Source organism: Macaca mulatta, chromosome 15, assembly GCF_049350105.2.
Source record: "Macaca mulatta isolate MMU2019108-1 chromosome 15, T2T-MMU8v2.0, whole genome shotgun sequence".
NCBI lineage: Eukaryota > Metazoa > Chordata > Mammalia > Primates > Cercopithecidae > Macaca > Macaca mulatta.
This window is the reverse complement of record NC_133420.1, coordinates 15,193,301-15,205,721: the sequence shown is the minus strand read 5'-3', so window position 1 is coordinate 15,205,721 and position 12,421 is coordinate 15,193,301. Positions and strand designations below refer to the sequence as shown.

General features: G+C 41.4%; 1 protein-coding gene across 16 annotated transcripts in view; it reads right to left on the bottom strand.

The window, feature by feature from the left end:
- The window catches only part of SETX (senataxin), a 101,213-nt gene that overhangs the window by 23,354 nt on the left and 65,438 nt on the right, over window positions 1-12,421 (bottom strand). For all 16 annotated transcript variants that reach the window (XM_028834692.2, XM_028834694.2, XM_077967263.1 and 13 more), the window contains 3 exons: window positions 4,758-4,859; window positions 4,444-4,559; window positions 2,577-2,648 (listed from right to left, as the gene is read on the bottom strand). In XM_028834692.2, the coding sequence (XP_028690525.2) occupies window positions 2,577-2,648; window positions 4,444-4,559; window positions 4,758-4,859 (290 nt within the window). The remainder of the gene's footprint in view (window positions 1-2,576; window positions 2,649-4,443; window positions 4,560-4,757; window positions 4,860-12,421) is intronic.

Sequence of the window (12,421 nt, the reverse complement as noted above, 5' to 3'; positions counted from 1 at the left end):
CAGAAAAACATTTAGTAAAAGTTAGGGGGAAACCCTCAAATCTAGGAAACAACAGAAACGTTCAAGATAATCCCAAACCGGAAAGAATGTGTGCTTTGCAGCTGAAACACAGAATATGATTTAAGCACATTAAAAATTCTTATCCAGGGTTTGACTTGGTCAAAGGAGATTACAATCCTTCCTGTAGTCAGATATATGTAGGTAGGTATCTGAAGTAGAGATGTAATAATCCTGAGTTGTGAATTATCCGAGTAAAACCAGGGTTAGAATTCAGCTTGAATGTACATTTTTCTGTTAGTTTTTAAGTATGTAATATTGTCTTTTCCTTTTTTTTAGTGCTTTTGCTAGTACTAACAAAAATGCCTGCGAACCTGACAAATACTCTATTTCCACAGTAAGAAAAACAAGTGTGGCCTCCTTCTATAATGCAAAGTACTGTGATGGAGCCAGACAACGTGGATGATGCCTCACAATCATACCATGCAGTGCTCAAATAAATCAGCATTTTCATCAGAAATTCACTTTGCTTCTTTTTGCTACTAAGAAGTAGAGGTGATTCATCTCAGCACATATGATATATTCAACCATGCAATTCAAGGCATGCGTGTGAGCTTTAGGAAGACGGTGGCACTGTGGTCCTCCACGGCTCACACAGTAAAGCCCTGTCAGACACTGTCCTCAGCCCTCCAGTGAGTAAAACTGCAAGCGCAGTTTCATGGCCCACACAACACATGTGATGAGCAGCAAAAAACATCTGTGAAGATGGACTTCATCCTTGACTCAGGAAAGATTAATCTGGGGTTCTGTTTATAACTTTAATCAAAAGCTTTCACATAATTTTTAGTTTAAATAAACTGCTAATGAAAATATGTATTAAATTCAACTGTATTTTAGTCCACAGAGAAAGATCATAATACATTCAGGAGAAACACTTCAGCAAAAATACTACTAACGTCATCAGTTACTATTACCCTCTTTCCCTGACCCCAATGCGGTTTGATTAGGGCTGCATTCTGACAATCAGGGTATATACCTGGCTCAGCCAAGCTTCAATTAGTCTAAATCTTACAGGATATTTTCACATCCAAAAAATACTGGGGAAAAGCTACAAAATATTACAGGAGCCTTATGATCTAACGCAAGTACAAGGAGTTTATGCCCTAAGCCAAGAATTGCAAAAAACAAAAACCAAAAATCAAAGTGCTGTACTTTCTTATGCCAAATTCTGCCCATCATCACTCTACTTGCGCCCAGGTTGGAGCTCTGGAGGGCTCACAGTTGCCACCCTCATCCTAAAGCTCACACAGATGACCTTTTTTTTTTTTAATATGGAAAACACCCATAAAGCTAGTTTCATTAACTGTTTATCTGATGATAATTATCATAATTGTTTTTTTGCAGTCTGTGGGAAGCAGAAATAGAGCACCTCATAAGAAGGAATTTAAATATTTATCGAGACCTAAAACAGAAAAAAGATAATTTATAACCACCTCTTTCTTAGAAATCTTAGATGGTGTTAAGAATTCATTCTTAGGTTAAAGAAAATAATGCAAATGTTGTTACACCATTTTCTCCATTTCCACAGAAGTTTATAATTTTTCATAACAATTTAAAATGTAACTGAGAAAAGCCCATAGCTGGCTGGGCATGGTGACTCATGCCTGTAAAGCCAACACTTTGGGAGGCTGAGATGGGCAGATGACTTGAGGTTGGAAGTTCCAGACCAGTCTGGCCAACATGGTGAAACTGCGTTTCTATTAAAAACACGGAAAAAAAGGGCCTGGCGTGGTGGCTCACGCCTGTAATCCCAGCACTTAGGGAGGAGGTGGGCAGACCATAAGGTCATGAGATCGAGACCATCCTGGCCAACACGGTGAAACCCCATCTCTACTAAAAATACAAAATTTAGCTGGGGGTGGTGGCATGCGCCTGCAGTCTCAGCTACTTAGGAGGCTGAGGCAGGAGAATTGCTCGAACCCGGGAGGCAGAGGTTGCAGTGAACTGAGATCGTGCCACTACACTCCAGCCTGGTGACAGAGTGAGACTCTGTCTCAAAAAAAAAGGCCAGGTGTGGTGGCTCACGCCTATAATCCTAGCACTTTGGGAGGCTGAGGCAGGAGGATCACGACATCACGAGATCAAGCCCATCCCGGCCAACATGGTAAAACCCCGTCTCTACTAAAAATACAAAACTTAGCTGCACGTGGTGGCACATGCCTGTAAACCTAGCTACTCGGGAGACTGAGGCAGGAGAATCGCTTGAACCCGGGAGGTGGAGGCTGCAGTGAGCCGAGATCATGCCACTGCACTTCAGTCTGGTGACAGAGCCAGACACCATCTCAAAAAAAAAAAAAAAAATTAGCCAGGCATGGTGGTGCACGCCTGTAATCCCAGCTACACGGGAAGCTGAAGTTGCAGTGAGCTGAGATCATGCCGCTCCACTCCAGCCTGAGAGACAGAGTAAGACTCTGTCTCCAAAAAAAATAAAGCCCATAGCTTGTCTGAACAGTCATATTTACATAAAAAAAAATAATAATAAAACAAAATTAAGAAAATGCTACAGGTGAACTACTTACCTCTTTAATTTTAGAAGCAAGTTCCTGCCTTTCCTTAGAAACTTTGGAAATGTTTTCATCTAATTCTTGCCTCTGGAAAAAATTCAAACGTCATAATTAAAACTAAACTAAGCATTTTTAAATGCCTTCCAATGGACTGCCTCTAATTTTAAAAGAGCCTGTATTTTACCAATGAAAAATGTGTTTACCCAGTTTATTTCCTCTTTACCACTAGAGTCCTGACGCATTCTGTATGCTGCTAAGACTCAGCTGTGTCCTGTGCGCTGCACGTGAGTAGTCTGCTTAGCATTCCAGCCCTGGGAGCATCGCACCGCCCTTAACTTCCAGGTGATTCAAATGAGGCTGTAAATCACACCCCAACCATTCCTCTGGCCACAGTGATGGGCATCTAACACAGGCCTGGCCAATCATGGCACCCATCTTCTTAAAAATACGGATTAGACCTGCTTGCTCACCCAGGGACTAAACTAACTGCTTCTTTGGATATATGGATGCTAAGAGAAAGACCTTCTCTCCCTATGGGGTTTCTAAGTTGAGATGGTGGAAGCCCTGAGATGGTGACACTCACCTTCTCCCGAAGAAGAAATGGCTGACACACAGAAAAACAAATCATGGACTGGAGAAATGATGATGTCATTTGAGCCTCTGGATCCACCCATACTGAAGCTAATTCCCTTTCTGTCTAACCTAATTTGAACTGGGCTCAACATGCAACTGAAAGATAACTAATAAACTCAGTATAGCTTTAATATAAGGCAGTACAGCCTATAAGCCAAATGCAAGGCCACGTGCAGGGACACATGCCTGTAATCCTGGCACTTTGGGAGGCTAAGGTGAGAGGACTGCTTGAGGCAAGAAGTTCAGACCACCCGGGGCAACATGGCAAGACCCAGTTTCTACAGAAAACACACAAAAAAATTAGCCAGGCATGATGGCACACAGCTGTAGTCCCAGCTACTCAAGAGGCTGAGACAGAAAGACAGCTCACTTGAGTCCAAGAGCTTGAGGCTAAATTGAACAACTGCACCACTGCACCACTGCACTACTGCACTACAGCCTAGGCCACAAAGTGGGATCCTATCTCAAAAATAAACAAAAATGCAACATCCCATCTATTTTTGTAAGTAAAGTTCTCCTGGAACACAGCCACATCCATTTATTTATGTATTATCTATGGCTGCCTTTGTGCTACCAAAAGCAGAGTTGAATAGCTGCAACAGAAACCAACCATATGGCTTGCAAAGTCTAAAATCTCTACTGGATTATCTTGCCCTTTACAAAAACGTTTTTTAAAAGATTAAAAAAAAAAGAAATTTTAATAAAAACTGAAAAAAAAATTAAAACCAAAAGGACAAAAAAAAAAAGCAGAAAGAAATGTGTTAACCTGAGACACATTTTTAGCATCTTAGTACACATTTTTATACACGAATCATGCCATTCCCCAATAAATAAAGGGCATTAAATACTCATTAATTAGGCTAGTCGCAATGGCTCACGCCCGCAATCCCAGCACTTTGGGATGCTGAGGTGGGCAGATCAACTTGAGGCCGGGAGTTTGAGACTAGCCTGGCCAACATGGTGAAACCTCAACTCCATTAAAAATACAAAAAATTAGCTGAGTGTGGCGGCCCATCTTTGTAATCCCAGCTACTTGGGAGGCTGAGGCAGGAGAATCACCTGAACACAAGAAGTTGAGGCTGTAGTGAGTCAGGATTGTGCTACTGCACTCCAGCCTGGGAGACAGCGCAAGACTCTGTCTCAAAAAAAAAAAAAAAGAAAAGAAAAGAAAAGAAAAAAAAAACGTGTTAACTAGTTTGTATACCTGAGTTATTATTTAAAGAACGTTATTTAAGAAATGCAAAGATACCTGTATTTCCCGTCCACCTCGACACAGAGCTCGCTGCCGGGAAAGCTCATCCAACTGATAATCTAGAAATTCCTTTCTTTTATGCATCGCCTGAACATGAGAAGGTAAATCTTTTTCTAATAAAAATAACAAATAAAAAATTATATGCTATTCTAATTCTAACAAACTCACAAATATATACAACACAATGAGAAGGAAAATTAGTTCCCAAAGCCAGACTAATTCTGGAGGCTTCAAATTACCTTTAGTGCCCAAGTAATTTCCCACCAAATGAAACAGAGAAAACACTAGTATATACCACATTCAGTACTTACTCATTCTGTGGTTTACTTGGCTGTCCAAACTGAACTTCAGAACCTCATTATTAATAGACTTTTCTGGACCCAGTCGTACTAAATTTATATCTCCACAGTTTCCTGTTGATAAGAATCACAGTTAAGGACTAATAAGGACACTGCTGATCCATCCTGTCTCTATACAGAGTATCTATATTTCTAAGTAAATGTTAATAATCAGAGAAGGGAGCGAATATGAACTTCCAATTAACTAGACACCCGGAACTATACCACAAACTTCTTATACATTATTTCAGATATTGTTCCTAACAACCCTATATGGCAAGTACTTATCATTTCTACCTAATAAAAGCTAGCAAGGTCATCTGAACAGTACACTGCAGAGTTGAGATTCTACTATAGTAACATTTTCAAACTATGTTCAGTAGAACATTCCACAGCAAAATAGATTCAAGAAAAATGTTGAGATAAAAAAATGAAGCAGTTCTCTTATGTTGGGAAAAGGGCTTGTGGGGTGCCTGCATAAACTGGCCATACAAGTATGGAACAATAAGTTGTGGAAAGCCACAAGAGGTCTCTGAGGAGGAAAGCCTTCTAATTGCCATCATGTTCCCATGACCAGAACGTGACCTGCTCTCCTATCTATAAACACTGTGCTCAAGGAGAAAGACACTCCTTTGAAGCACCAGAATGTGGCCAGATATGCTGGCTCCTAGTTAGGCCCACTCCCCACAGCTGCTCTCCAATTAGTTAAAAAATAAATCAGTAGTTAAGTTTATACTGTTCAGCACAAAGAAATTTACCTAAACCACCATTGCTATAGATTAGGTGTATGACACACCGCCCTGCTTTCACCATTTCACCCCTGAACACCTGCTTCTTAAATCTAAGTGATTGTACTCAATAAATAGTGTGGAGATCAGAGCTTGGCGCCTTTATAGCCTCTGATTTGCTCTGGCCCCCTGGCGCCCTCCTTTATGAACTCTTAACCTGTCTCTTCTCATTCCTTTGTCACCACCGAATTTCGCGTACCCTGCGGGTGGTGTCGAGGCTGGTCTCCAACACTCTTAACCGCAGAATATTTCAAGAACTTTTATATGTTATATATTAATATGTAATTTTCAGAACAGAATCTTATGTGACCATCGAGTCTTCTTTTGTAGAATACTCAGGATAAAGTTTTTAAAACTATGTTCCACCTCACCTTGATAGTCTAGAAAGTAAGGGACACAAGATGATAGAAATTCTTGGATATAGTAATTGCAAAAACTATAAAAATCAATTTAACTTGCCTGTTTATTAACCACGTTTTAATCTCAGGTTAACACATTTCTTTTTGCTTTTTTCTTGTCCTTTTCGTTTTAATTTTTTTTTCTTTTATTATAATTTCTTCTATTGGGTTTTTTTAAAATCTTTTTTCTGGCCGGGCACAGTGGCTCACGCCTATAATCCCAGCACTTTGGGAGACAGAGGTGGGCAAATCACTTGAGGTCAGGAGTTTGAGACTAGCCTGGCCAACATGGCAAAACCCCATCTCTACCAAAAATACAAAAATTAGCCAGTCATGGTGGCTACTAAAAATACAAAAATTAGCCAGTCATGGTGGCACGCACCTGTAATCTCAGCTACTCAGGAGGCTGAGGCAGAAAGTTGCCTGAACCCAGGAGGTGGAGGTTGCAGTAAGCCAAAGATTGCACCACTGCACTCCAGCCTGGGTGACAGAGCAAGATTCCATCTCAAAAACACAAACAAATTAAAAAAACACCTTTATTTGTCTTTTTTTTTCCCCATGTGTTATTATTTTATCTAAAAATTCCCCACTATAAGGCTGGGCACAGTGGCTCATGCCTGTAATCCCAGAAGTTTGGGAGGCCAAGGCAGGTGGATCATGAGGTCAGGGGTTCGAGACCAGCCTGGAGAACATGGTGAAACCCCGTCTCTACTAAAAATACAAAAATTAGCTGGACATAGTGGCACATGCCTGTAATCCTAGCTACTCGGGAGGCTGAGGCAGGAGAATTGCTTGAACCCAGGAGGTGGAGGTTGCAGTAAGCCAAAGATTGCACCACTGCACTCCAGGCTGGGAGACAGAGCGAGACTCCATCTCAAAAAAAAAAAAAAAAAATTTCCCCACTAAGGCCAGGTGCAGCGGCTCAGGGCTGTAATCCTAGCACTTTGGGAGGCCAAGGTAGGCAGACTGCTTGAATCCAGGAGTCTGAGACCAGCCTGGGCAACATGGTGGAACTCCACCTCTATCAAAAATGACAAAAATTGGCCCGGCGTGGTGGCCTCCCCCTGTGGTCCCAGCTACTTGGAAGGCAGAGATAGGAGGATTGCTTGAGCAGGGGAGGCGAGACCAGTCTCACAAATAAATAAATAAATAAATATTCCCCACTATATCACTGGGCTAAATTATGCAATCATGTAGCATTTGTCAGCATTTATTCCAATTGGACACGTCACAGTTATTTGTTTACTGTCTATCTCCATCCTTTAAATATTAAGTCCCAAAATAATAGAGTTTTGTTTTGATCACCACCTAGAAGAGTGGTGGGTACATAATAAATACAATGATTATATGAAAAATGAATGGCTTATTTTTACAGTTATCTACAGCGTATTTTTTACCCCAGTTCAGCTCATTTTCCTAAATTTAAGGCCAACATTTACTTCAGGGTTTGAAAACTTTTTTCTTTTTTTTGAGATGGAGTCTCGCTCTGTCGCCCAGGCTGGAGTGCAGTGGCGTGATCTCGGCTCACTGCAAGTTCTGCCTCCCGGGTTCATGCCAACCTCCTGCCTCAGCCTCCCGAGCAGCTGGGACTACAGGCGCCCGCCACCACGTCTGGCTAATTTTTTCTATTTTTAGTAGAGACGAGGTTTCACCGTGTTAGCCAGGATGGTCTCGATCTCCTGACCTCGTGATCCACCCGCCGCGGCCTCCCAAAAGTGCTGGGATTACAGGCATGAGCCACCGCGCCCGGCCTGAAAACTTCTTAATTCACTTATGTTTCCACTAGAAAGGTAGATGAGATGACCTGGAAACCCACCTACTATAAGTACCCAGAAATGTTCCACAAATTATAACAGACATCCTTTACATCGCTGGGTAAGCTCAGGAGAATGTTAAGAGAAATCCCTAGAGGCCAAAACCAGAGAGCTGAAAACCAGATTTGAAAGCCCCTGAGCTGTTGTAGCACCCATAAGGGAGCAAGGCTGGGCAGCAGTGTCTAGGTACCTGGGTGTCTGTTTTGTTCTTTAACATTCTTGAGGGATAATTTACATTCAGTGAAAGGAACAGACTTTAAAATTCTATGAGTTTGACATCGCCAAAGCTACCATTCCAATAAAAACATAGAAATTTCTACAATGGGAGCTTGGTAATGCCCACAAGAAAGTAGGGGGGCCTGGAAGAGGTGGAAGAATTAAAAACAAGTGTGATTATCTTGGCTTGGGCTCAGGTGGGCCATGAAAAATGATTTTAATTAAAATATAAACTACTAATCAAGCAATTTAATTAAATTTAATTCCATCTATTAATTATTGATTTAGATAAAATAATTTTTAAATACTTTATTTTTTCTGGCTTAGAAAAAATAAATGTTCTCCTTGTACTTTCCCACCCCTAAGCCTGTGTCACATGTGCATTTAGGGAATAAATACATAATACAGCAAATGTGGTCGGGGCAGTGTCTCATGCCTGTGATCCCAGCACCTTGGGAGGCTGAGGCAACAGGATTGCTTGAAGCCAGCCTGGGCAACATGATGAGACCCTGTCTCTACAAGAAAAATTTAAAAATTAACCCAGTGTGGTGGCAAACCTGCAGATCTAGCTACTTGGGAGGGTGAGGCAGGAGGATCACTTGAGCCCAGGAGGGCGAGGCTGCAGTGAGCCATGATCATGCCGATGCACCCCAGTCTGAGCGACAGAGAGAGACTCTGTCTTAAAAAGAAAAAAAAAAAAAAATCACCTCAAAGTTACTATGGAAATTAAATGAGAGGGGCACATAGGACTTGGCACATAATAAGCTCTTGTTAATAACAGCTATTATAAGTTAATAAAATATCCAATGGTTCTAAAAAAAAAACACTTTCCAGAAACAACCCTCCCCTCAATTTAAAAATTGAGACCTCTCTCAATTTTAAAAAATACAATATGGCCGGGCGCGGTGGCTCAAGCCTGTAATCCCAGCACTTTGGGAGGCCGAGACGGGCGGATCACGAGGTCAGGAGATCGAGGCCATCCTGGCTAACACGGTGAAACCCCGTCTCTATTAAGAAATACAAAAAACTAGCCGGGCGAGGTGGCGGGCGCCTGTAGTCCCAGCTACTAGGGAGGCTGAGGCCGGAGAATGGCGTAAACCCGGGAGGCGGAGCTTGCAGTGAGCTGAGATCCGGCCACTGCACTCCAGCCTGGGTGACAGAGCGAGACTCCGTCTCAAAAAAAAAAAAAAAAAAAAAAAATACAATAAACAACACATGACAAAGGGTATCCAACCACAAATACAGTTGAGATTTTAAATATGAGAATACAATGAACCATTTTCAGTCAATACATACAAAAACCTTAGTTGAAGTAGAAATTTTTCTTGAAAAGTATGAATTAGCAAAACTGACTCCAAACTAGAAAACATGAATAGACTTATAATCATTAATGACATTTAAACAGTAAACAGAAATTTACTCACTCTGTTAAAAAAAGACAACAAATACAAAATAAAACAATACTAATAACAAATCAGCCTTCAAGAAATAGACAAGTTGTCTTATACAAAACCTTCCAAATAACAACAAAAAAATTCCCAACTCTTTTTTTTTTTTTTTTTTGAGATGCAGTGTCGCTCTATCACCCAGGCTGGAGTGCAGTGGTACGACCTCGGCTCACTGCAAGCTCCGCCTCCCAGGTTCATGCCATTCTCCTACCTCAGCCTCCCAAGTAGCTGGGACTACAGGTGCCCGCCACCGTGCCCGGCTAATTTTTTGTATTTTTAGTAGAGAGGGGGTTTCACCATGTTAGCCAGGATGGTTTCAATCTCCTGACCTCGTGATCCGCCCGCCTCAGCCTCCCAAAGTGCTGGAATTACAGGTGTCAGCCACCACACCAGGCCCCAAATAATTTTTTAAAGCCTGTGTAACTTCAATACTAAAACTAGACAAATACAGTGTAACAAAAATTACAGGCTGGCCTCATTGATGAACATTAATTTCAAAGTCCTAAATAAAACACTAGCAATCTAGCAGTGTATTAAAAACTAATACAAGACACCAAGGTGACCTTATTCTGTAAGAATCAAAGATATTTTAACATCAGAAAAACATTGTAATCTACCATATTAACAGATTAAAGAAAAATTTCATTACCATTTGAAGCATGCAATAAAATTCAACACCCATTCATGATAAAAACGCTAATGAGAAAGCAACTCTTTACCCTACTAACAGGTATACACAAAACCCAGAAATATACTTAATGGAGAGATGTTCAAGTCATTTCCTTAAAGGAGACCCAAGACCACTGGAAAGTGAAAATGAAAGTACTGAAAAAGAAAAAAGGTCTCTCTACTCAGAGAGGATATCATTTGCTCTCTTATTTATTCTTAGAGACAGCTTCACTCTTGTTGCCCAGACTGGAGTGCAAGGGCGCGATCTCGGCTCACTGCAACCTCCACTTCCCAGGTTCAAGTGATTCTCCTGCCTCAGCCTCCCAAGAAGCTGAGATTACAGGCCCATGCCACGACGTGCGGCTAATTTGTATTTTTAGTAGGGACAGAGTTTCACCATGTTGGTCACGCTGGTCTCGAACTTCTGACCTCAGGTGATCCATCCACCTTGACATCCCAAAGTGCTGGGATTACCAGTGTGAGTCACTGCACCTGGGCTGCTCTCTAATTAAAAAAAAAAAAAATAAAGCTGGGCGCGTGGCTCACACCTGTAATCCCAGCACTCTGGAAGGCCGAAGTGGACGGATCATGAGGTCAGGAGATCGAGACCATCCTGGGCAACACAGTGAAACCCCCGTCTCTACTAAAAAAATGCAAAAAATTAGCCAGGCGTTGTGGCGGGCACCTGTAGTCCCAGCTACTCGGGAGGCTGAGGCAGGAGAATGGCGTGAACCCGGGAGACGGAGCTTGCAGTGAGCCGAGAACGTACTACTGCACTCCAGCCTGGGCGACAGAGCGAGACTCCGTCTCAAAAAAATAAAAATTAAAATTAAAATTAAAAAATCCAACCTAGACACCTCGTTTGCCTCACCCTAGTCCTGGCCCAGCTGTGCAGTCAATACACCTGAAAAGCAGCTTAAGCTCACGCCATCAGGGAAAGGCAAATTGAAACTACCAACTGCATGCTGCACAGAGACTGCTCTTGGGAGCATAACTGGTACAATCACTTTCAAGAATTTGGTACTACCTAGAAAACTGAAGATGTACAAACTCTTGAACCCCCACATTTTCACTTTGAGATATACATATGCTAAAGACCCGTGTTTTAGTAAACTTTTTTAATGCTCATCTCAAGTTTGAAATAAAAAATTGAAAAGAAACTAAATTATCGATGAGTAAATTTTGCATGCCTTCAATGAAACACACTATAGCAGTTAATATGAGTGACAGCAGCTATTCACAATATCAATCTCACAAATGTAAAGGCAAGTGGAAAAATGTAAATCAGAGATTGACAATGTATTGTATGTTTTAAGAGCAAATGAATTCTATGTGTATGTAATACATATGTGATATAAGGAAAAACGTGTGTGATCCCTCAGAATAAAGATGACATGTCCAGCCTCTCTTATACATCGGTGTGGCCAAAAGAAAATAAGCAGAGGTGCTATTGGCAGGACCTAGAAACTTTCCTTATAACTTGGCTAGAATGTTCCCTCTCCCCCATCTTCATCTTTTCCTCATGTTTGCTGGAGCTGGAGCAGCTATCCTGACCACAGGTGCACTCGAGAATAGAGGCCACCCATGGTGGAGCAACCACATGGAGCCTGGGTCTCCAAGGACTCTCTAAGGCAGAGTCGCCAAACCAGTGACTCTGGTACCAGTTCTTAACTGCCCAACTCTGGGCTTTTTAACAAAAAGAAAGAAGTAAACTTCTATTATATTTAAGTCACTGTATTTGGAGTCTGCTAAATCAAATCCTGTTAAAAGGCCCTGTTAGGTATCCTTAAGGAAAATTAAATTTGGTAGGGAAGACAAGACATAAGAGCTTGGAAAGGTCATCAAATACAAAGCCTTAACTATACCACTCAATACGAGTGATACGAAAAATGAGTGTTAAAGTTAAAAAAAGAAATAATTTCACATCTTCACTTCAGTGCCCTGAATCATTCGTTGTAATGCTCATTATCATGTACATTCTACCAAAAAAAGTTATCCCTCTAGTGTAATTAACATTTCTCAGCTTCAGTTTCCCCACCTACAAAATACAGATGGTAGGGTTAACACCAAGTTCCTGGGATTATTTTGAGAATTACTGACACACAGCCAACACTCAGTGACTGTAAACAATGATTGTTTTCACTAAGCCTGTGCTTACTCAAAGTCTCATCTTTCACCGCCACCTAATGCTCTAGGAACCTCATGAACCATCTGAGGCTCTTTTGCCCTGATTCTTTTTTTTTATGGCAATCTCTGCGCTCAAGTATTCCCTAACCCTCTACTTCCTGTGGCTAATTCCTAACT